General features: G+C 38.0%; 1 protein-coding gene across 9 annotated transcripts in view; it reads left to right on the top strand.

The window, feature by feature from the left end:
• The window catches only part of ZNF236 (zinc finger protein 236), a 190,625-nt gene that overhangs the window by 40,369 nt on the left and 123,743 nt on the right, over window positions 1-26,513 (top strand). For all 9 annotated transcript variants that reach the window (XM_077135205.1, XM_077135204.1, XM_077135198.1 and 6 more), the window contains 4 exons: window positions 944-1,116; window positions 3,081-3,224; window positions 8,312-8,515; window positions 9,466-9,688. In XM_077135205.1, the coding sequence (XP_076991320.1) occupies window positions 944-1,116; window positions 3,081-3,224; window positions 8,312-8,515; window positions 9,466-9,688 (744 nt within the window). The remainder of the gene's footprint in view (window positions 1-943; window positions 1,117-3,080; window positions 3,225-8,311; window positions 8,516-9,465; window positions 9,689-26,513) is intronic.

The following is a 26,513-nucleotide window of genomic DNA, read 5'->3' as shown; positions in this document are numbered from 1 at the left end:
AGCAGTTTTTTATATGTTAATTCAGTTTTATAGTGAAAACATTTTATGTATAAGCTGTAGAGAAACTGCTGTACAGATAGCCTCCAACATAAAAATGGGTTGTATTTTAAAAGTTCATTGAGTTGTTTGGTAAGTAAATTGGAAAATATTTTCTCTGTAGACAATAGCAAAGATAACATTTTCCAGGCTACTCAGCAAGCCCATTAAGCCAAATATTAATTGAATTATACATTTATGACTATGGTTTGAGTTTTGGGATCCAGGACAAACATTACTCTTCCCTCTTATTCTTCATTTGTCTTACTTTTTTTCTTTAGGATAATCCACATCAAGGTTTTAGCTGTCCCTTCCTAGAAGACAGGTTCCATATCCTTTTGGCAAGGCTCCCATCCCTACCCAAATCATGCCATGTTCTGGTTGTCATTAAAGCATGTCCAATACTTGGGTAAAAACAGAATCGAGTAAGTTATAATCCACAAGACACATACAGCTGGACGACCCAACCCCTTCCTCTAAGTCCCTATAGTTTGATTGGAAGACCTTGAAGAAGTAGAAGTAATAAAATTGCCAAGCAGACCAAGAAATAAAATCAAAGAGAATTTCTGAGAAAAGAGTGCAAGAAACAGCCAGTCATGATCCAAGGATCAAATGACTCAAGTTCAAATGACCCCATCTGTATATTTCTTTCCCCCCATGTATGTATTCTTACCCATATACGTTAAACCTCATCATCACAAATATAATAAAAAATTGGAGAGATGGATGTCAACAAAAGCTAAGTTCTCCCGATGGCTGTTACTCTCTGAGCTGTCTTTGAGTTGGTGTTATACTTTGGAGAAGTCTTTGGAGTCTTTGGAGAAGTGTGGGTGGCTTCAGATTTCTCTCTTTAACCCTTGAGCTGCTCCCCCGCCAGGAGTGCTGTGTTGATGGTTTCTCTCTCCAGGGGAGCGGCCCTTCAAGTGCAGCGAGTGTGGGAAGGCGTTCAACCAGAAGGGCGCGCTGCAGACGCACATGGTGAAGCACACGGGAGAGAAGCCCCACGCCTGCGCCTTCTGCCCCGCTGCCTTCTCGCAGAAGGGGAACCTGCAGTCCCACGTGCAGAGGGTGCACTCGGAGGTGAGGCGCCGTGCCGCCCAAGTCCTGCCCGCCTTCTTAAGGTTCAGGGTCACAGTTTGCCTGGAATAGACCCTGGTTTTTGTTTTTTTTTTTTTGGCATGTGCAGGCTCTGGGAATTGAACCTGCGTCTTCCGCATGTTAGACAAGAATTCTGCCACTGAGCTACCCTGCTCTGCCTAGACCCTGGCTTTGTATTAAAGGGTGGGGGGCTTTTTTGTTATACATGAAAGAAATGATAAAATAATATCTTTTTGTCTTACTGACATAATATTATAGTTTTGATGAGTAGATGTTTGACAATTATCTTTACCCCTTTGTTAGCTCAGAGCCATCAGTCTGAATGCTCAGATTTTTCATCCCTTTACTAAAATTGAAACATAGACATTATCGAGTGTAAGAAATTGAAAAGGATGAGAAATGAAATTGAGAAAAAAGTCTTTCCTGTGCCTCATCCTGCTAAATATGCGTCTGGCTGCACGTGGCACCGCACATAGGCCAGGGACAGGCCTGTCCTGGTCTTATTATTTTCTACCAGGCTGCGGGTTCACTTTTCCCCCAGCCTCGTGCTCATCATTTCCCTTGGCTGCAGATTGTGCAGATTGTAGGGTCTCTGGAAGTCTCTCTCTTTTGTTCTTAGTAGTTGTTGTGGTTTAGTATTTCTGATTTATTTATAGTCAAATTATAGAATATATAGAAATATTTAGGCAACACAAGTACTTTTATTTATCATAGGTCAGTTTATTTTATAGCACTATTTTGCAGAATGAAAACCATCATCATCTATTTAAAAGCAAATATATATATTTTCTTTCCTTAGAGTAACAACTTGAGTAACACTTAAGCAAATAAGTGAACCGGGGGTTAATAGTACACTTTTATACAAACCCCACAAAAACAAGAAGTAGATGTTGTCTTTGAGCTTAGAGAAGTAGGATAAAAATCTAAAATGAAAAACAAAAACAAAACAAACAATATACCTCACAGTTTATAAACAGATTTAGAAGTTCATAATAAATGAGTTTGTTTAATAAATTAAATTTTATTATCTAAGTTGGGAGGTATATAATTTTAGAGAGGTAATGGGCCCAGGAAGTGAGGTTACTTTTAGATCTCAGAGGAATGAATTAGGATAAGCATATCTATGTGCTTAGAAATGATAGTTTGTGCAGCATGTGGAGCATCTTATTGGTGCTTCAGAACCACCTCTTGAGGTTGGAGGAGCAGCTGTGCAGTGGGATCCCCCTGAGTGTAGTAAACTCCTTCAGGGAGGCTCACAGCGGCTCGGCACCCCAGGGACTTGGGCCCAGGCCCCTCGGCTCTGCCCTAGGCTGAATCGAGTGTTTCATAGGGCCTGTCAAAATTAGTCGTTAATGTTTTCCAGTTCTCCAAGGAGTCTAAAGCCTTATTTTTGGTTCTTAATAGGGTACTTAAAATAGATTGGAAGTCTGAGGCTAAGAGCGAATCAGTTTTTCAAGCCAGCATTTAGTTATGATAATTACTAATGTTGGGTTTGAGTAATAATGAAAGAATATTTGAGATATTCTTTTCTCTTTTATAAATGTTCCCAGTTCATTTTACTGTTCTCTATAGCCTGCCTTTATATTCATCATAGTTTTAAAAATTAGTCATTGACAATTGATTGTCTGAATTGGCAATGAAAAATTTAGACTGTTTGACATGCTTCCTAACTTGTATATTTTAGCCCCTGGAAAGCTGCTTCTGAGTAATATTTAAGTCTAACTCACCATCATTCATTATTCAACATTTTAATCTTATACTAGCAAAGTTAACTCAAGAGCTGAGTCATTGATTCTCAAGCTGTCTAATTTAAAAGAAAAAGTAATGTTGAAGGGTTGGATTATTTTGTCATTTTGAATGGAAGAGAAAATTGTGATTTGCCATAACTTAAATATTTTTCTCTAAGAATTAATTGTAAGAAACGTTTTTTTCTTTTTCCCCTTAAGGTCAAGAATGGCCCTACCTATAATTGTACAGAATGTAGTTGTGTATTTAAAAGTTTGGGGAGTTTAAATACTCATATCAGCAAGATGCACATGGCTGGACCGCAAAATGCAGCAAATTCTGCAGACACTGCTCATGTTTTAACAGTAAGTTTAGTAATGTCATTCTTAGAAGAATACTTTTTTTTTATTTATTTATTTATTTTTATTAACGGAAAGAAAAAAAAAAAGAAATTAACACAACATTTAGAAATCATACCATTCTACATATGCACTCAGTAATTCTTAACATCATCACATAGATGCATGATCATTGTTTCTTAGTACATTTGCATCGGTTTAGAGGAACTAGCAACACAACAGAAAAAGATATAAAATGTTAATATAAAGAAAAGAAATAAAAGTAGTAGTAATAGTAAAAAACAACAACAACAAACAAACCAACAAGCAAACAAAAACAAAAAAAACCCTATAGCTCAGATGCAGCTTCATTCAGTATTTTAACATGATTACTTTACAATTAGGTATTATTGTGCTGTCCATTTTTGAGTTTTTGTATCTAGTCCTGTTGCACAGTCTGTATCCCTTCAGCTTCAATTACCCATTGTCTTACCCTGTTTCTAACTCCTGCTGAACTCTGTTACCAATGACATATTTCAAGTTTATTCTCGAATGTCCGTTCACATCAGTGGGACCATACAGTATTTGTCCTTTAGTTTTTGGCTGGATTCACTCAGCATAATATTCTCTAGGTCCATCCATGTTATTACATGGTTCATAAGTTTATCTTGTCTTAAAGCTGCATAATATTCCATCGTATGTATATACCACAGTTTGTTTAGCCACTCTTCTGTTGATGGAGATTTTGGCTGTTTCCATCTCTTTGCAATTGTAAATAATGCTGCTATAAACATTGGTGTGCAAATGTCCGTTTGTGTCTTTGCCCTTAAGTCCTTTGAGTAGATACCTAGCAATGGTATTGCTGGGTCGTATGGCAATTCTATATTCAGCTTTTTGAGGAACCGCCAAACTGCCTTCCACAGTGGTTGCACCCTTTGACATTCCCGCCAACAGTGGATAAGTGTGCCTCTTTCTCCGCATCCTCTCCAGCACTTGTCATTTTCTGTTTTGTTGATAATGGCCATTCTGGTGGGTGTGAGATGATATCTCATTGTGGTTTTGATTTGCATTTCTCTAATGGCCAGGGACATTGAGCATCTCTTCATGTGCCTCTTGGCCATCCGTATTTCTTCTTCTGGTAGGTGTCTGTTTAAGTCTTTTTCCCATTTTGTAATTGGGTTGGCTGTCTTTTTGTTGTTGAGTTGAATAATCTCTTTATAAATTCTGGATACTAGACCTTTATCTGATATGTCATTTCCAAATATTGTCTCCCATTGTGTAGGCTGTCTTTCTACTTTCTTGATGAAGTTCTCTGATGCACAAAAGTGTTTAATTTTGAGGAGCTCCCATTTATTTATTTCCTTCTTCAGTGTTCTTGCTTTAAGTTTAAGGTCCATAAAACCACCTCCAGTTGTAAGATCCATAAGATATCTCCCAACATTTTCCTCTAACTGTTTTATGGTCTTAGACCTAATGTTTAGATCTTTGATCCATTTTGAGTTAACTTTTGTATAGGGTGTGAGAGATGGGTCTTCTTTCATTCTTTTGCATGTGGATATCCAGTTCTCTAGGCACCATTTATTGAAGAGACTGTTCTGTCCCAGGTGAGTTGGCTTGACTGCCTTATCAAAGATCAAATGTCCATAGATGAGAGGGTCTATATCTGAGCACTCTATTCGATTCCATTGGTCGATATATATCTATCTTTATGCCAATACCATGCTGTTTTGACCACTGTGGCTTCATAATATGCCTTAAAGTCAGGCAGCGCGAGACCTCCAGCTTCGTTTTTTTTCCTCAAGGTGTTTTTAGCAATTCGGGGTACCCTGCCCTTCCAGATAAATTTGCTTATTGGTTTTTCTATTTCTGAAAAATAAGTTGTAGGGATTTTGATTGGTATTGCATTGAATCTGTAAATCAATTTAGGTAGGATTGACATCTTAACTATATTTAGTCTTCCAATCCATGAACACGGTATGCCCTTCCATCTATTTAGGTCTTCTGTGATTTCTTTTAACAGTTTTTTGTAGTTTTCTTTATATAGGTTTTTTGTCTCTTTGGTTAAATTTATTCCTAGGTATTTTATTCTTTTAGTTGCGATTGTAAATGGGATTCGTTTCTTGATTTCCGCCTCAGCTTGTTCATTACTAGTGTATAGAAAAGCTACAGATTTTTGAATGTTGATCTTGTAGCCTGCTACTTTGCTGTACTCATTTATTAGCTCTAGTAATTTTGTTGTGGATTTTTCTGGGTTTTCTACATATAGTATCATATCGTCTGCAAACAGTGATAGTTTTACTTCTTCCTTTCCAATTTTGATGCCTTGTATTTCTTTTTCTTGCCTAATTGCTCTGGCTAGAACTTCCAACACAATGTTGAATAATAGTGGTGATAGTGGACATCCTTGTCTTGTTCCTGATCTTAGGGGGAATGTTTTCAATTTTTCCCCATTGAGGATGATATTAGCTGTGGGTTTTTCATATATTCCCTCTATCATTTTAAGGAAGTTCCCTTGTATTCCTATCTTTTGAAGTGTTTTCAGCAGGAAAGGATGTTGAATCTTGTCAAATGCCTTCTCTGCATCAATTGAGATGATCATGTGATTTTTCTGCTTTGATTTGTTGATATGGTGTATTACATTAATTGATTTTCTTATGTTGAACCATCCTTGCATACCTGGGATGAATCCTACTTGGTCATGATGTATAATTCTTTTAATGTGTTGTTGGATACGATTTGCTAGAATTTTATTGAGGATTTTTGCATCTGTATTCATTAGAGAGATTGGTCTGTAGTTTTCTTTTTTTGTAATATCTTTGCCTGGTTTTGGTATGAGGGTGATGTTGGCTTCATAGAATGAATTAGGTAGTTTTCCCTCCACTTCGATTATGTTGAAGAGAAGAATACTTTTTGGTAAAATCTGTTCATCTTAAATATAACCTTTAGTATTGATTATTATTCAGTATGATGAAGGTGCTGGGAAAGTGTTTTATATGAAGGTAAGGTGCTACTTTTTTTTTTTCAATTAGTGAAAGAAAATCCATCTTTTAAAACTTTGGAATACTATTTGGTGACCCTGATTTATGGATGGTCATGTGAACCAGTGAAAATAAAATGAAATGTAACCATTAATTTATGAAATTATAAATCAATGTTATTAGTTATTATTGAATATTTAACCTTAAGTTACAATTTGAGAATTAATTATCCTTTATAGATAATATTTCTCCAAGTCTAGGGTGACAATGATGATTATTCCAAAGTCTTTGTGCTTTTGGGACATTAAATGGTACTTTTCAGAACATGCATTTTAAATTGTACAGCTGTACAATAACATGCACGCATTTTTATTCCTTTATTCTTAGGGTTCTATAGTTCACCCTCATTCTGTTACTTCTGTTGCTTTCTTACAGTCAGTTGATAATAAATGAAAAAATTTAAATATAGAATATTGTCTCTTCAAAGCACTATTCATAAGGTAAAAAATATCCCAGAAGCTTAGCGCATGTTCATGAATACAGTTAGCCATTAGTTTGTGGTTAAGTCAACAGCTGCCGCCTATCAATATGGCAAATAAACCTAGTTAATATTTAGTTCCTGAAATTAGGGTCACTTTCAAGTGTTTGTTTTTTCTTTTCTTTTTTCACAATAGTCACAGCTTTTGATGATTGCTCAACTCACTCTTGTTTAATTCTAAAACTGGAGAGTAATTAGACCCTAATAATTAAACCTTGAAAAGTCTGTTTTGGACTGAATATTGCTTCTTTTAATGAAGTTTCCAATGTATAAGTCATACTCAAATATTAGTGTTTTCACCATTTCCTTTGGCAATATGCAAATCAGATGTGTAGATATAGTGAATAGTCTGGAATAATCTAAATGATATCCTCAGTGCAGATCTGAAAGTATAGTACATGGAGTCCACCGGGCACCCTGGTTTGGGAGTATGGGAGGGTTCTGAATTGTCCATCTACCTCCTTAGGCCCGTCCAGGAATCCAAGCTCAGCCTCCTGCATTGATTCTCCTTGTCTCTCATTTTGCCTCTTAATTTTTTTTTTTCAGCTTTTGGCCTTTTTACTCTGCATTTGAGTATTTTTTTCAACTTTACAGTTTGACTCCTCTGTTGACTTTTGTTTGAGAGTAAAATTTTTCATTTCTGAAGCTCTCCTTTCTGATCTGAGGGTTTCTTCTTCAGGACATGCTTTTCTGGTTTGATGTCCTTTCTTCTGAAATTCCTGAGGGTATTAACTGAAATTTTCTTTTTAAAGTCATCTGCTCATTAGATTCTGTGCCTTGGGTCTTCTCCCCCACTTTCAGATTGCCTGTTCGTATTTCAGAATGAGGCACAGTAAACTTTCTATGCACTTTTTATGCTTGAAGTGTGCTTGTTGATGGGCTGGAGCCCCTTTGCGTGGGAGCGGTCAAGGGACTGCTCTGAATGTGGTCACCCTGCGTGGCTGACCACGAAGGGTACTTGTGACACAGGAGATACCCTAGCACCCCTGATTTTTGTTCATTTTCTCCTCTCGCAGAGGCAGTTCCTCATTTTTTTGCCTAGCCCATACATGTTCTAAATGGAGGAAGACTAGGAGCTTATTTTCAGGGCAGATTCCCACAGTCTTTTTCACCTTGCACTTTTGGTTCTGAGCTGCTATGAAATCCGATTGGCTTCCCTCTCCATTCTGTTCTTGGCTATAACTCTGCAGAGCACTTATTCCTCCAGTCCCCTTGCTTTCCAGGTATTTATTTGACCACAGTTGTTTCTTTATTTTGTAACTTTATGTCTTTTTTGTTCCTTCACTTCTTTTTAATGGGCTAACAGGAAAATGAAGATCTATGTGCTTTTAATGCCACCTTGAATTGCCAGTGTCTACTGCCCACTTAAAAAACAAAATTATAGTGAAACAATTCATCGACTGTGTAATTGAGCAATTCACTGAGTCAGTATTGTGGCTAACACAAAAATAATTGAGGCATTTCACTAACGTTTAGGGATATGATAAGTTAGATTTTAAAGTTCATAAGGAGTAGCCTTCTGTCTGCTTTTTTTGTTTTTGAAGTGAAAAATTGAAATAATTCTTGCTGTTTCTAATGAAAACCTGGTTATGTTTCAGGCCACCCTTTTTCAGACTTTACCTCTTCAGCAGACGGATGCGCAGGTCACGCCATCAGCGAGCCAGCAGAATTCGCAGGCGGTGACCGATGTCATCCAGCAGCTGCTGGAGCTCTCAGAGCCGGGGCCGGCGGAGGTGGAGCAGCCCCCCCAGGCCGGCCAGCACCTCAGCATCACTGTGGGTCTCAACCAGGACATCCTACAGGTGTGGCACCTGTTTGCTGCTGCTGGCCCTTCTTGGAGGCGCTTGTCGGTGCCTTCCAGAAACCAGTTGTCATAATTGAAAAATAAACTCACAGGGCTTGTAAAGCTAAAGGAATTTTAATAAAAAATGTGTCTACGTTAAAATAATTATAGTGAAACAAAATATGCTTATTAAGTAGTAATTGAAAAATTTTTTGAAAATCCTAGTTTTTTTAAGTAAATTTGATAAAAAAAGCATAACCTTTTCAGAACTTTCTTGTATCTGTCCCTATTGACAGAGGCATAAGAAATCGGTTCCTTCTCGAGGTAGCTATTTTAAGGCAGATCGGAGAGAGTCAGTGTGGGGTCACTCACCAGCATGTGGACGCCCGAGGCAGGTGTGGGGGTGACAGGGCTACCGAGCTCTTTTCTGATTCTTCTGCCCTTCAGCTAGCTTTTTATGTTCAGACAAATTAATTCTTAGTTTCCTCCTCTCTCTCCTTTTTTTTAAAAACTAACCTCTGTCCTGTACTCTTGTGGTGAAAAGTTGGCTGGGGCATAAGGCGTTTCAGGGGATCTTGGCACAACTTATTAAACAGGATAAATCCAAGTTTAATTTGTGCTCTAAAATAGCAATTCCCAAGTCTCATTTAGAGACAACTAAAGTTGTCTGAGGTCAGATTTTTTAAATTTAAATTAATTAATTTTGGTTCACTTTAATTTAGAAATGTATCTGCTTGCCATATACTGGTTTGGGTGGAGGTGAGATGTCAGATACCAAAAGGGGATGCTACAGCCTACAAAAGTTAGAAGTTTTGCTTATAAATGATTACTTGGAAATGCAGTTTTTTATTTCTAGTAGACTAGAATTAGAATTCTGTAAATAAAGCTTTTTTCCATCTTTGTGATTAATATTGGTAGACAGACATGGGTCACCGTATCATCTAACCTCTTAGTTTTGTTCTGTCTTAGCAAGCCTTAGAAAACAGTGGGCTGTCTTCAATTCCAGTTGCAGCACACCCTACCGACTCTGCCAAGACTTCTGCAACCCAGATCCCAAATCTAGACGTTTCCACTATTTCAAGTGAGCGAGCTGACCCTGCAGACACAGAGCAAGAAAAAGAGCAGGAAAGCCCAGAAAAGTTGGATAAAAAAGAAAAAAAAATTATAAAGAAGAAGTCACCATTTCTACCTGGTAATTTTAATATGTGTTAACCTTTAGACATTTTGATGACGTATTACTTGTCTTGAAGACACATGCCCTCCTATTTTCTTCTGAAGTTGACATGCTAGTTGAGTATTTTGATAATAGCTAACTGTAGTTGATATTTAAAATTAAAAAGTACGGCAGCCATGAAATTTGTTAAGCTCATCTTTTCCTAGAGGTGTCTTCCTGGCCATAATGCGTCTCTCCTCCTGAGTTGTCTGCGCTGCTATCTTCCCCTGAGTGGGCTCCTGCACTCCCTTCCAGGCCCTTTCCTTCTGGTTGTTCCCCATGCCTCTTGGCTGCACTGCTGCAGGCACCTCCGGCCAATCTCCATCTCTTCAGTACCCTGAGCGTTGCCCTTGGACAGCTTCCAGGGCACTCTTCTCTGCTCAGGCACCTTCAGCCACGTCCCATTCCCTACTGGACTCCATTGCTTTGCTTTCACATCATCCGTGGTCTGCTCTAAGCCTGTAGTTCCAGTCTCCTTCCCGATCTTCTGGACATAAACTTAAAGTGAAATTGGATTCTTTGCTGTTTCTAAATAGCTCAGATTTCTGAACTTCCTTTATTTGCACAGGCTCTTTTCAGGAGTGGTTTCCTTCTAATCCCTCTCTCCCATTCTCTGGCTCAGAGCTCACCCTAGTTTAAGGCCAGTTTATGTGCTGCTTCCTCTGAGGAGCCCTGAGCTTACTCATCATCTGCTCAGCTCCCCAGGGCTCAGGTTTTCTGGGGTGCTTTTGTTCCCACATGTTAATGGTTGTACACAGATGATCTAATGTCCCTTCTAGAGAGGCCATTACTCTTGCTTCCCAGAATACATTCAGCCCATTTCTGAGTCCTTGCGTGTGGCTTTGGCACAGGGGCAGGCACTTACTAAAGCCTTCTCAAGTACGGTGGACGCCTGAGTCTGGCAGGTGTTCTGAGTAAATGTGATTGTTCTTTAGTGACGTGGCACTTCTCCCAGGAGTCTTGGGGAAGGAGTGCTCTCCTTTTCCAGGGCACAGAACGACCCTCTCTGTGGGCTGTGCTTTCCAAGAGGTTATTTTCTCAGAACTTATAGCTGTGAACTCCTCACCACCCAACGCACACTGAAGACACCATAGCCATACTCGCCTCTTCCCTTTGCTCAGGTTCTTCCACCAAAGTGGAAAGCAGGGCTGTGGAACACAAACAGTTTGTCCTCTGGCTTTTCCTGGTGTCCAGAGGCAAGGAGAAAGACGGGCCATTCCACATTCTCTTATTAGCTGTAAGAGAGCCTGTTTCCAGGTTTACCTGAATTTCTTGAATACTGCACTGGATTTAAGAGTGCCTAATAGATTCATGAAGACATAAGGTCTATATGAAACCCTTTATATTAGTTACTCCTGGCTGTGCTCTTTCGTTATTTTGCTAACTCCTTTAAAGAAGCTGTCACATGGCTGCACAGCTGAGGGAGGAGCAGTGCAGCTCCTGCCGGAAACCAGATCTTACCTCCTGAGAATACTAAATTGAGATAGCTCCTTAAACTGAGGGGGGTGAAATCCATCCTCTAGTATGCCCTGTTCCACACTCAAGGTGGTGGAAACGGTTATTTATTCTGCTCAGACCGTTTGAGAGAATTCAGATGAAATTGTAACTAACTTTATTATACAGTATTTTGATATGGAGTATTTGCGCTTATATATAGTGAGTGAAGATTATGTAAATTAGTTTTTGACTCCCTTGAATAATGCATTACATACATTGAGTTTATTCAGCAAGTTTATGAAATTCTAGAGAATTTTAAGTTAAATGTGGTCTTTAGTACAATTTGAAGCCAACGTATTTGGGAGGTGGGAGGGAATAGGGAACTGCCTCTCTGATACTGAGATGAGAAAATTATTGAGGACATATTTCTATATAAAAATAGTCCTTTTGATTGAAACATTTCAGTAACCAGTACACTTTTAAAGCCCTGGGTATTTTTGAAAATACAAGTGCAGTTGAATACCGTTTGACATCCTAAGGAGATCCTGAGCGAAAGTATTCTTGGCTTGTTGTAATATTTTCTGAATACCTTACTTTTCCAAATTAAACATAATCCACCATCTAAAATGATCACTATTTCATTTTATTCAGTTTTGTCAGAGTGATTGTTTTTAGTAGAATTTGCGTTGTTATTTTAAGAAGTATTTTGTGTGCTAGTTAAAAATTTCACAAATGCTTTTTTATATGTATTGTAAAGCTTATGACTTAGGAATCTGAATTTTTAAAGTTTAAAATTTATTTTAGTAGATATTGGCTATCTAGAAATTATAATGAATGGACTTCTGTAAAGCTAATGATTTATTCCTTCGTGTATGAAAACATAATTTTGTAAGTATTTAAAAAAATTTTTTTTATTAGAGAAGTTATGAGTTTATAAGCACAGTCATGCATAAAATAAAGCACCCATACACCTCCCCACCACCAAAACTTGTGTTGGTGAGAAAAACTTGTTACAGTTGATAAAGATTATTAAAGTAATACTGTTAACTATTGTCCATAGTTTACGTGGAGGTATTTTTCTCCCGTATTCCCAACTGTTCCAATTTGCAAGCTGCTGAAATGTGATATGCCATAAATGGAATGGCTTTTAAAAAGGAAAATTTATTAAGTTGCAAGTTTACATGATTTAAGGTTTTGCAAATATCCAAATTAAAACAAGACCAAAAAGATATCCAATCTAAGGCATCCAGGGTAAGATACGTTGGCTCAAGAAGACGTGACATTCAAGGTTTCTTTCTCAACTGAAAAGGTACATGGCCAACATGGCATCATCTGCTAGCTTTCTCTCCAGGCTTCTTGCTTCATTAAGCTCCCCTGGGGCATTTTCCTTCTTCATCTCCAAAGGTCTCTGGCTGCATGGGCTCTAAAGCTTTTTCTAAAATGGTTCCCTCTAAAGGGCTCCAGTAAGCAAACCCTGCCTTGAATGGGTGGAGACACATTTCCGTGGAAACCATCTACTTAAAAGTTACCACCCACAGTTGGGTGGATCACATCTCCATGGTTAAAAAAGCCCCCACCCAGCAACACTGAATGCGATTAAAGCACTTGGCTTTTCTGGGGTTCACAACTGGTTCAGACTAGCACACCGGCCTGTAATTATTATTATTTTTCATGCACGACTTTCTCATCTACCCATACACTGGATAAAGGGAGTGTAAGTCACGATGTTTTTACACGCACATGGTCACATGATGAAAGCTATATAGTTATACAATCATTTTCAAAGACCAGGGCTGTAGGATTACAGTTCAGCAACTTCAGATATTTCTTTCAAGCTATTTAAATACACTAGAAACAAAAAGAAATATTTACATAATGATATAGATAATCATTTGTTAATTCCTAACCTCTCAGTTATAACTCCTCCCTCTCACTTCACCATTCTCTCCATCTTCAGGTTTATCTGGGCAATGACAGTTTTCTAAGTTCTTCATACTGAAAAGATATGGTGACCTTATCGGGTAGAGGAATGAAACTTTTTGATGTTCTTGGAGAGACCGGTAGCTCTGGGTTTCAGGGCTTATATGTCATAGGAACCATCTGGAGACTTTAATTTTCTGAAAAAAAAAAAAAAAACTTACTAAGTCAAACTTATATAGAGTCTTAGACCTAGCCCAGGGTATTCTTTAGGGTTTCCAGAAATACTGTTGGTTGGGGGTTGGCACAGTGTGGCAATTTGTAATATTTCGCTGAAGCTTGCATAAGAGTAACCTCCTGAATGACCTCTCAACTCTATTTGAAATCTCTTGGCCACTGAAACTTTATTTTGTTTCATCTGTCTTCCCCGTTTTGGTCAGGAAGACATCATCAATCCCACGATGCCAGAACCAGGGTCATCCCTGGGAGTCATGTCCCATGTAGGAGGAGGGGAATAGTGAGTTTATTTGCAGAGGTTGGCTTAGAGAGACTATATCCGAGCAACAAAAGCATTTCTGTGGGGGTGATTCTTAGGCATAATTATAAGTAGGCTTAGCTTTGCCATTATAGAAATAAGTTTCATAAGGGTAAGCCTCAATATCAAGGGCTTGGCTTATTAAATTGGGAGCCCCTAATGCTTGAGAGAATACAAGGAATTCCCCAAGTGGGGAAGTTCGGTAGTTCAACATTTTTTCTCCAGTCCCTCAAGGGACTTTGCAAATCCTTTTTTATTTTCTGCCCCAAATGCTCTGGAATGTATTGGGCTATTATATTAATCTGTACAAAATAACAAGATCTCATTCCCTATTCTAGGTTCCGTGTGATTAAATTGTTTAAATAAACTGACCAGATAGGTTAAATTAGGTAATGTGCTACAGAAAATTTATATTTTGGACAAAATAAACATCTCTTCCTTTGGTCTCACACATAAGTTGAAGTATTAAAATACAGTCAATATCATCCTTTACCTTGTACAGTGATTTACAAGTCTACAAAATGGAACAGGTCCGTTCCATTCATATCTCTAATTGAAGTTTGATCTCTTTTTTAGTTTCTTTAACAGTTGCTGTGTGGAGCAGTGCTGACTTTCAGAGCCTCAGAACTCTAACTCAGGGTCTCAGGTGTCACAGATACCCAGAGTTCCAGAGAACTTCCAGGTTATACAAAAATAGCTCAGCACTTCAGAATTGAGAAATAGTTAAAACTCAGGAATAGATGTGACTGCTGTTAAGAGGAACCCTTGCAATGAACCTTATTGAACATTCTTTGCTCCTTTATCATTGATTGCCCAATCTCTGCCAACTTTCTATCTTCTGGTAACCTATGTTCTCAAAGTTAATTCTCAGCGTTTGCTCATTATAGTTAGTTTATATTAGTGAGACCATACAATATTTGTCCTTTTGTTTCTGGCTATTTTGCTCAACAAAATGTCCTCAAAATTCATTCACCTCATTGCATGCCTCATGACTTCTTTCCTTTTTGCAGTCGTGTGAATACATATTCCGTCATATGTATTCACTGCAGTTCACCTTTCTGCTCATCAGTCATTGTATCCTTGGACTACCTCCATCCATTGCAAATCATGAGTACTGCTGCCATAAACATCAGTGTGCAAATGTCTATTCATATTCCTGCTTTCATTTCTTCCAAGTATATTTCTAGTAACTGCATTGCAGGATTATATGGCATTCCTATTCTTAGCCTCCTATTTGTAGCTATTTTACATGGAAAATTTTCTAAGAGCTTTTGCAGTGTATCTTCGTAGACCAGAGTGTGTGACCTAACAACGTGCTATCTCCTTAATGACTTTGGATGCTTGTGCTGTGTTATGAGGGACAGCATCCTTCTGACCTGTTGATATGCATGGGTTCCAGAATGGTGGGGTTTTGAAACTCATCTACTTTTTTTGTTTGTTTTCTGTCACATAGTTGGGTATTCATCACCATGATCATTTTTAGAACATTTGTATTACTCAAGAAAAAAAAAAAAAAGAATAAAGAAAAACTCCATACATCCCATACCTTTTACCCCTCCCTCTTATTGACCACTAGTATTACAATCTATCCAATTTTTTTTTTACCCCTTATTATTTATTTTTTTATTCATCAGTCCTCATACTGGATAAAGGGAGCATTAGCCAGAAGGTTTTCACAACCACACACTTACACTGTGGAAGCTATATAGTCACACAGTCTTCAAGAATCAAGACCACTAGAATATAATTCAACAGTTTTAGGTATTTCCCTCCAACTATTTCAATGCATCAATAACTATAATACATAATTTTCTTATTTTGCTGCTTGTAATCTGTTAAGGGCTTGAGATCTGACAATTTCCAATTTATAGAATTGTGTGAAAAGTAGATAGACATTTATTCTTGGTGAGAACCTTTGCAACCTTTGTGATTATTCAGAAAATCAAGTCCAGAGCATATTGTTTGGATTTTACATCTACTTTGAACAATTTGAGAGGACTTAAAAAAAAAAATCTGCTTTTCTTTCTCTTTTAGAGGTATATGTTGTGAATAAAGAAAGTTTCCATATGCATGGGCTTACATTATTTGTTCTATATTTTTAATTCTAGCTATATGAACGCATTATAGAAAAAATTTTTCAAGAATTGTATTACTCATTTGGGCATAGTTGAATTTGGCTTGGAAATTCCATGATTTAGCTGACTTGTTTAGAGTTCTTTGATAGTGACATATTTAGAGTTTATGAAATTTTCTTTAGGTTCTGTTTGGAATTAAATATAAATATTTTATTTCTTAGGTCTTCTTAAATATTTTTTAATGGTAATCTAGTTTTGAATTAAGGAATGCTTACTGAGTGCCCATTATGTATATTGTACATGATGCCTTGTTTATATAATGTTAAAATATTAGAAAGGACAGCTGCCCACTAGCAGTTTACTGTGTATCCAAGGGGCAGTGCACAGCAATGCAAAGCAGTTTATTGGCCACCCTGCAGCAGCATATTGCTAAATGATTGGCCAGTTCGAGTGCCCTGAGTTTAGAAAAGAGAGTCATTATTGGGCTTTAGTGAAATAAAGTGAAAGCTATACTGAGCTGGAAGGAGTACTAGTACAAGTACTAGTAGAAATTGGGTGAAGAAAATAGAGTGTTTAGCTGGATTCAGATGAGATAGCAGATGAGATATAAGGACCATTATAACTATTTTATGTCATGTTTTTCCATGTTTAAAAAATCTGAAAAAATTTAACATCATGTTTTGTTTATATATAACAAACATTCAATGCAAGTCAAATATAAAGGTATGTTTGGTTGTAGTTTCACACACATACAAAAAAGCCAACAAGCAAAACCACAGTTTCTGCGCAGGTCAACACCCACGATGTCTCACAAGGTTTCGACTTTACAGGAGGCTCGAGGAGTCATTTCCTGTCTCTCTATAGAGGTCCCTGTGTGGTTTCTGTTGGGTGGTTTGACTTTTCATACTGGTTTGTTGGACTTGTTTATTCTGAACATTAATTCTTTGTGTCATATTTCAGACGTCTTCTCTAGTTCAAGCTTCTCTTCTTACTCTCTTTCAGGTGCCCTTTGATGAATAGATGAATCAAGATTCTTACTTTTAATGCATTTAAATTTATCAGTCTTTTTATTAATGGTTTGCACAAGTTATATTCTCCCATAAGTTATTCTAAAAGTAATTACAGATTTGCCTTTACATCTGATTTATTAATCCACTTAAAATTTATTTTGTATATAAGAGGTGAGATTCAAATCTTAGTTTATTCTGTCACCATTTATTGAAAAATTGTTCTTTTCTCCTCTGATATGTATTGCCAGTTTTGTTACCTGTGTGGTTTACTCGTGTGTGTGCCCAGCTGTGGGCTCTCAGGTCTGTTCCACTGACCTGCTCGTCGTAGTTAAGGACAAAATTACACCGTCTCCATCGCTTTATGAAAAATGCTGAAATTCCCAAGACAAATCTCCTTGCCTATTTCTTCCTCTTCAGAATTCTCTTGTCTATCTCCCAGATAAATGTTAGTATCAAATCTTCAAGTTCCATGAACAGTTCTGTTATAGATCAGTTTTGGGAAAATTGGTATCCTTAAAATACAGTATCTTTTCTATCTGTGAACATGTTTCTCCTGCTGTCTGTCTTTGGGTACCTAAAGCTCTTGCAAATCATCTATTAGATTTATTCCTTTATCTTATTTATTTATTTATTTTTTGGTTGATGTAACTCTTAAAATTGTGTTTTCTATTTGTTATTGATATTTGGAAATGCTTGATTCTAGCACCCTTCTTAAATTCTTTTATTAATTATAGCCATTTGTAGGTTAGTTTGAGTTTCTCGTGTATGTATTTTTATCATCTATGAACAATGGCAGCTCCCCCATTCCTATGGATTGTCTTGGCATTCCAGTGCAGTACAGTGTAGATGCGTGGCTGGTGGTTTGCTTACTTCCTAATTTTAAACAAGGAAGATTTTGGATATTTCACAGTTGAGTTTGATTTTTACTATAGATTTTTCATAAATATTGTAATGAAGTTTAGGATGCTCCCTTTAATTGTTAAGTTTTTAAAAATTGTCTTTATAACTGTGTTGAATATTATCAAATGCCTTTTTTGCCTCTTTTATTATGATTATATCGCTTTTCTCCTTTAATCTGTTGATGTGGTGCATTACAGTAATTGATTTGTGGTTTTAAAGCAAACCATGTATTTTGCAGATAAATCCAACTGTTCTGTGATATTTCTTTCCCCCTTTCCTTTGTTCTTTTTTTCTCTTCTTTTATCCCTTTTCAACACTGTATTAGCTTAGCCAATATTTTGCTTAGAATTTTTACCTAAAAGTTCATGAGAAAATTGCCTTTAATCTTTTTTTTTTCTTATAGTGTGGTTGTTTGGTTTTGGAGTCGGGTTATGCTGACTTCTGAAATGAATTGAGTCCTGCCTCTTTCCTTTTAATCTGGGAGATTATGGCAGATTGCTTTTGTTTCTTGCTGACTGCTTTTCTGAACAGCTGACGGCTGTAAGGATGGTCATATGTTCATTTGGCGGAACAGTACTTCCCTTACGTGGTCATCCTTTTCATTCATCTTCCCTCGGTTGAGAATTGCCAGATCCTGGGGATAGGATGATAACACAGACCTAGCCCTGCATCTAGGGAACTTAGAATCCATTGGAAAAAAAGCTAGGAAACCAGGCAGGTAAGAGTAAGTGCCTCCACAGAGAAGACAGCTCCGGGAGAATTCAGTTGGAAATTGCATTCGTAGAGCCTCGTGCATCAGCACCTCAGTTCCTAGGACGATTCAGAGTTAACAGGGTGATGGGGGAGGCGGTGGGGGACAGGCAAGCACCTGCCTTTTTCCTTCTGCCTTCCTTCTTTTTATTCCAGTTCCAGGATTAAGGTTAGAAGTTAACCAGGCCTTTTAGTAAATAAGCACATAAACTAAATAGTAGTTTTACAGGGGAAAAACTGCAGTTTGCTGTTTTATGTTATAGCAGAATGATTGCTGCCGACATAGATATATGCTTAGGAATATTTCTCCAACCATAGTGGATTTCTGCTAGTTTATCGACCTGGGAGTTTATTAGCACTTGGTGGTTGGGGGGTTGGTTGCGGCTGTGGGAATGGGAGAGGAGCAAGAAATAATAGCCTAGGTAGATTCCTCCATTAGATAATCACTTTGGACAGAAAAACCTGCTTTCTTTTTTTTTTTTTTCACATAGTCAGGCACTGGGAATTGAACCCAGATCTCCGGCCTGGCAGGCAAGAACTCTGCCACTGCGCCACCATTGACCACCCACCTCCTGTGGTCCCCTTGATGTTGTTGCAGTTGTCGTACCTAAAGGATCCTCATAAAGAGCCAGAGTTAGAAGTTATTGAGTCAGGGAGGGTTTAAAAGTTGAGTCTTTAAAACTCTGTAAAATGTTTAAATCTCCTAGATTAAAAAAGAAAAAGATGGAAGCACAAAATAGAACTTGTGCATAATAAGTTACAGGGGGTCTGTCATGGAGCTAATGCTGTACCCTGAGCCTTGTTAGGTTGGTTGTGCTTCCTGGCTTGGAGAATTGGAGATGCCTTAGCTACTATGCCTCTCTCCCATTCTCTTTCTCCTCTCATTCTGAAACTCTGAGTGATGTATTTGAATGCTTTTATTCTTTTGTGCTTCTGATTCCTCCTGTTCTCCGTCTAGGTTTTTGCAGGAGCTTCTAACGTAGGGCAGCATGTGTCCGCTGGGGACACAGTTTAGGGGAAAAGAGGCTCCTTGTGGGTGAGAATTCTGGGGCAACATCATGACCTGGGCCTGGCCCTGGCCGACCTGGTCGTCTGGCTCCTCTGCCCCTTGGTTTCCTGCGCCCTGGACTTCCGTTCCCTCAGCCTCACCTGCAGGCAGGTGGCAGAAGGCTGAGGGGAGAATTTCCAGGGTTTTGTCAGAAACCCTCAGTATGAAAACCTGCCTTGTCTCATTTTTTCCCCAGACTATTTTTTTAAATAGGTCAAAGTTGCTTATGCTGCATGATTCAAAAAAATACAAAATGGTATATTCAGTGAAAAGTGAAAGGTCTCCTGCCCATCCTTGTCCTCCAGCCAACCAGTTGCCTTCCCCATAGTAATCACTATTGCTGGTTTCTTCTGTGTCCTTTGAACAAACCAAAGCATCTAAATTATCATTTCCTAGCAGGATTGGTTGCTGTTCTAGTTTGCTAGCAGCTGGAATACAGTATACCAGAAACCGAATGGCTTTTAAAAAGGGGAATTTAATAGGTTGCTAGTATACAGTTCTAAGGCTGAGAAAATGTCCCAGTTAAAACAAGTCTATAGAAATGTCCAATCTAAGGCATCCAGGGAAAAAGACCTTGGTTCAAGAAGGCCGATGAAGTTCAGGGTTTCTCTCTCACGAGAGAAGGCACATGGTGAACACAGTCACGGTTTCTCGGCTGGAAGGGCACATGGCAAACATGGTGTCAATCTGCTAGCTTTCTCTCATGGCTTCCTGTTTCATGAAGCTCCCCGGGAGGTTTTTTCCTTCTTCATCTCCAAAGCTCTGGCTGATGGACTCTTTGCTTCATGGTGCTGCAGCATTCTCTGCTCTCTCTGAATCTCCTATTCTCCAAAATGTTCCCTCTTTTATAGGACTCCAGAAGGTTATCAAGACCCACCCAAATGGGTGGAGACATGTCGTCACCTAATCCAGTTTAACCACCATCTTGATTTAATCACATCTCCAGGGAGATGATCCGATTACAGTTTCACACATGCAGTATTGAATAGGGATTATTCTGCCTTTACGAAATGGGATTTAGATTAAAACGTGTCTTTTCTAGGGGACATACATCCTTTCAAACCACCACAGTTGCATACTAGGTATGTTACTTTCGCAGCTTGTTTTTTCCACCTATATTATTTTACAAAATGCCTGAACAGTATGCATTGTATGGATGCATCATACTTTACTAACCATTCTACTGTTGGTTAAATAACTGGACGTTTAGTTATATGCCACAATGGAGATGTTTGCAGTGATGTAATTTCACATGTGTAAATTTATCTGTAGGAGACATTTCTAGAAGTGACAAAGGTTTCAGGGTAAATTAAAAAATTGTATAAAGGTTTTAATTTTGAAATAACAGAGATAATTGCAAATGGTCTTTGAATAACTGGATGGCCACCAGGAAAAAATCAATTTGAATAAAAGATTTAATTTAAAATGTGAAAGCATAAAAGTACTAGACCAAAAGAAATGTTACAAAAGAATACAATGAAATCCCATATACGTTTTATCTAGATTCTCCAAATATTATTTTGCTACGCTCATTTTGCCATTATGTCTTCACCTGTTTGTTCCTGTGTTCTCTGAGAGTGACTCCCAGGCATAATACCCATTTAGGTCTAAATAGTTTAGTGTATATTTCTTAAAATCAAGGGCATCCTCCTACATACCTGTAGTACAGATATCAGCATCAGGTAGTTAACATTGGTAAAATATTGCCCATTCTACAGACTTAATTTGAATTTCATTATTTGTGCCACTAATATCCGTGATAAAAAAAAAACTGGTATGTGCTTTAGAATTTTAGATAGATATTGCCAATTTCCTTTCACATTGTATTGATTTAACATTCCCAAAAGCATTATATTAGAGTACTAGTGTCCTTACACCCTCTTTAAGCGATTTTTATCAAAAATTTGCCATCTTTTTTACTCATCAGATTGGTTACAAAATGCTATCTCAATTGTAGTTTTAATTTTCCATTGTCTTATATGGTTGAGTAGCTTTTCATGTTAAAGAGCACTTATTTTTCTGTTGGACTTACTCTTTTTTCAGCTACTTTTTTTTTTGTTAGAGAAGTTATGGTTTTACAGAACAATCATATATCAAATACAGGGTTACCATATACCACCCTATAATGAAGACGTTGCATTGGTGGGGCAGCATTTGTTATAACTGATGAAAGCACATTTTTATAATTGTGATATTGACTCTAGTCCATAGTTGGACTTGGGGTTCTCTGTGCTGAACTGTGTGCTGGTTTGAAAGGATTATGTGCTCTGTAAAAGTCATGGTTTAATCCTGATCCCATCAGGAAGAGGCAGTCATTTCTTTTAATCCCTATTCAGCACGTTAGTTTGGAGACTTGATTAGATTATCCCCACAGAGATGTGGCCCAATTGTGGGTATTAATTAGAGGGAGATGTGACTCCACCCATTCCAGATGGGTCTTGATTAGTCTACTGGAATCCTCTAACAGGGGAAGCATTTTGGAGAAAGCTTTAGAATGACGAGAGCCATGAGGAGACCCCATGCAGACAGAGACTTTTGGAGATGAAGAAGTAAAACGCCTCTGCAGGAGCTTCGTGAAGCAAGAGGCCTGGAGAGGAAGCTAGCAGATGTCACCATGTTCCCCATGAGCCCTTCCAGCTGATAGAGAAACCCTGATCTTCATCGGCCTTTCTTGAGTGAAGGTAACCTCTTGGTGCCTTAATTTGGATATTTTTATAGACTTGCTTTAATTGGGATGTTTTTGCAGCCTTAGAACTGTTAACATGCAACTTAATAAATAAATTCTCCGTTTTTAAAAAGCCATTCTGTTTTCATATATCACGTTCTGGCAGCTAACAGAACTAATAGAGCAATAGAGACAGCAATTCCATGAATTTTTTTTTTCTAGTGACATATGTGCAACCTAAAATTTCACATTTTAGCTACATTCAAATATATGATTCAGGACCATTAATTACATTCACGGTGCTGTTTTACCATTGCCACCATCCATTACCAAAACTTTTCCATGTGCCACATAGGCCCTTGTATATTTTAAGCTTTAACTCCCCATTTTTTCCACCTACCCTGTCCCTTGGCAACCTATAGTCTCAATTCTGACTCTGTGGCTTTTCATATTCTAATTATTTCCTATTAGTGAGCTCATACAGTGTTTGTCCTTTTGGGTCTGGCTTATTTCAGTCAGCATAATTTGTTCAGGGTTCATCCATGTTGTTGCATGTGTCAGAACATCATTCCTTTTTACGTACGGCTGAATGATATTCCATTGTGTGTATATACCACATTTTGTTAATTCATTGGTGATAGGCACTTGTGAATAATGCTGCTGTGAATATCGGTTTGCAAATACCTGTTGAGTTTCTGCTTTATACCTAGAAGTGGGATTGTTGGGTCGTATGGTGATTCTGCAGTTAACTTTCTGAGACTGTCAGACTGCCTTCCACAGCAGCAGAGCCATTTTACATTCCCACCACCAATGAATGAGTGTTCCTGTTTTTCCATGTACTCTCCAATACTTGCACTTTTCTGTTTTTAAAGTAGTAGTCACACTAGTGGATATGAAATGGTAACTGTTCTGGTTTGTTAAGCTGCCAGCGTGCAACATACTAGAAATGGAACAGCTTTTAAAAAGGGAATTTATTAAGTTACATGTTTATAGTTCTCAGGCTATAAAATGTCCAAACTAAGGCAACCTAGGGAGAGATAACTTGTCTCAAGAAGGACCAGTGGATCCAGAACATCTCTGTCAGCTGGGAGGGCTCATGACTGGGGTCTGCTGGGGTCTTTGGCTTTTCATTTCAAACAGTTTCCCTGGGGGCATTTTCTTCCTTCATCTCCAAACGTCTGGGACTCGTGTTGGCTGGGAAGCTTTTTCCCAAAATGGTACGTTGGACTTAGTCTTGGTTTTTATCAGATATGATATATTAAGGATAATACTATCTTGTCAGCTCTATTTTTGGCATACTTTTTTCTAATTTGTTTGCCTTTTGAGTTAACATTTTTTTAACTGGGGAGAAATGTTTTGTTTTTATGTAGCCAAATTTGTTAATGTTTTATGACTTGGGTTTGTGTTATACTTATTTCAACACTGAGCTTATGGAAACAACGACCTCTTCCTTTTATCTAGCACTGTCATACTTTCATATTTTCAACTAGTCTTTGATTCCATTTTATTTTTTCCCTCAGTGGCCACCTAGTTATCCACACATCATTTATTTAATGTCATATTTTCTCTATTAAAATACAAAGCCACCTTTACCATACATTACATTCTCTAATGTATTTGGGTCTTTTCTGGACTCTATTCTACTCTATTAATCTGCCTTTTTATTCACGTGTTCTGGTGCCAGGCTCTTTCAGCTTTATATGTACTTTAATAACTAGTTTTCTCGTTACTTTTTTTTTAGAGTAAGTGGCAGAACATTTATTAAGTACACGTGTGAGGACATGCGGGCACTCTTGCAAAGACAGATGAGGAAGGCAGAGTCAGTAGGCAGTGTGGGGCCATTTGCTTTTAAAGATGAGCTTTCCTTACCCCCCTTCCCCATTCCTTGCTCAGGGCTCTTTCTCCTGCCCCCCCCCCCCCTCCAGGGCAGTGTCTGGTGGGAGGTAGTGTGTTTGGGTGGGTCGGGTGGCTCCACACCCGTCCCCAGGTAGCACGGTCAGGTTGGGTGTGCTGGGCTCCACGTGGGTTGGCTGCTTCAGGGTGTTTCCTGTAACGTGGGTAACCACTGGGCATTTCCTGACCTTGAGTAACTGTCCTTCAAGTTTTTTTTCCTCTCTCCCCTCTCTCCCTTCTAGCCTACTTCAAGTCTCCTCTCAGAGAGTTCTTGCCCCTTAATCTTTTTTTTTTTTTTTTTAATATTTTTGTTGAGAAGTCTTCTCACACATACAGTCCATGCATGGTGTGCAGTCAGTGGCCCACATATCATCACACAGTGTGTGTCCATTGTCGTGGTGAGTTCTGAAGCTTGTGCATCACTCCAGAAAAAGAAATGAGCAGAAAAGAGAAAAAATTCATACTTCCCGTACCTTTTACCATCTCATTGACCACTAACTAGTAATTCAATCTACCCATTTTTTTACCTCCATCTTCCCTATTATTTAGTTTTTATCCTTATTTTCTTTACTCATTTGTCCATACCCTAGATAAAAGGAGCATCAGACACAAGGTTTTCACAATCACACAGTCACGTTATAAAAGCTCTATAGTTATATAGTCGGCTTCAAGAATTAAGGCTACGGGAACACAGTTCAGATATTTCCCTCTAGCCACTCCAATACACCATAAATTAAAGAGGGATATCTATCTAATGTGTAAGAATAACCTCTAGGATTGTCCTTTAATCTTTTTTTATTTTTTATTTATTTATTTTTATTTTTTATTTTTTTATTAACGGAAAGAAAGAAAAAAAGAAAAAAAATAAAAATAAAAAAAGAAATTACCACAACATTTAGAAATCATACCGTTCTACATATGCACTCAGTAATTCTTAACATCATCACATAGATGCATGATCATCGTTTCTTAGTACATTTGCATGGGTTTAGAGGAACTAGCAACACAACAGAAAAAGATATAAAATGTTAATATAGAGAAAAGAAATAAAAGTAGTAATGATAGTAAAAAACAATAACAAAAAAACCCTCTAGCTCAGATGCAGCTTCATCAGTGTTTTAACATGATTACTTTACAATTAGGTATTATTGTGCTGTCCATTTTTGAGTTTTTGTATCTAGTCCTGTTGCACAGTCTGTATCCCTTCCGCTCCAATTACCCATTATCTTACCCTGTTTCTAACTCCTGCTGGACTCTGTTACCAATGACATATTTCAAGTTTATTCTCGAATGTCCGTTCACATCAGTGGGACCATACAGTATTTGTCCTTTAGTTTTTGGCTGGACTCACTCAGCATAATATTCTCTAGGTCCATCCATGTTATTACATGGTTCATAAGTTTATCTTGTCTTAAAGCTGCATAATATTCCATCGTACGTATATACCACAGTTTATTTAGCCATTCTTCTGTTGATGGACATTTTGGCTATTTCCATCTCTTTGCAATTGTAAATAACGCTGCTGTAAACATTGGTGTGCAAATGTCCGTTTGTGTCTTTGCCCTTAAGTCCTTTGAGTAGATACCTAGCAATGGTATTGCTGGGTCGTATGGCAATTCTATATTCAGCTTTTTGAGGAACCGCCAAACTGCCTTCCACAGTGGTTGCACCATTTGACATTCCCACCAACAGTGGATAAGTATGCCTCTTTCTCCGCATCCTCTCCAGCACTTGTCATTTTCTGTTTTGTTGATAATGGCCATTCTGGTGGGTGTGAGATGATATCTCATTGTGGTTTTGATTTGCATTTCTCTAATGGCCAGGGACATTGAGCATTTCTTCATGTGCCTCTTGGCCATCCGTATTTCCTCTTCTGGTAGGTGTCTGTTCAAGTCTTTTTCCCATTTTGTAATTGGGTTGGCTGTCTTTTTGTTGTAGAGTTGAACAATCTCTTTATATATTCTGGATATTAGACCTTTATCTGATATGTCATTTCCAAATATTGTCTCCCATTGTGTAGGCTGTCTTTCTACTTTCTTGATGAAGTTCTTTGATGCACAAAAGTGTTTAATTTTGAGGAGCTCCCATTTATTTCTTTCTTTCTTCAGTGCTCTTGCTTTAGGTTTAAGGTCCATAAAACCACTCCAGTTGTAAGATTCATAAGATATCTCCCTATATTTTCCTCTAACTGTTTTATATTCTTAGACCTAATGTTTAGATCTTTGATCCATTTTGAGTTAACTTTTGTATAAGGTGTGAGATGTGGGTCTTCTTTCATTCTTTTACATATGGATATCCAGTTCTCTAGGCACCATTTATTGAAGAGACTGTTCTGTCCCAGGTGAGTTGGCTTGACTGCCTTATCAAAGATCAAATGTCCATAGATGAGAGGGTCTATATCTGAGCCCTCTATTCGATTCCATTGGTTGATATATCTATCTTTATGCCAATACCATGCTGTTTTGACCACTGTGGCTTCATAATATGCCTTAAAGTCTGGCATCGCGAGACCTCCAGCTTCGTTTTTTTTCCTCAAGATGTTTTTAGCAATTCGGGGCATCCTGCCCTTCCAGA

The sequence above is a fragment of the Tamandua tetradactyla genome, chromosome 18, assembly GCF_023851605.1.
Source record: "Tamandua tetradactyla isolate mTamTet1 chromosome 18, mTamTet1.pri, whole genome shotgun sequence".
Lineage (NCBI taxonomy): Eukaryota > Metazoa > Chordata > Mammalia > Pilosa > Myrmecophagidae > Tamandua > Tamandua tetradactyla.
Note: the sequence above shows the minus strand (reverse complement) of the source record. Positions and strands in the feature narration are given on the sequence as shown.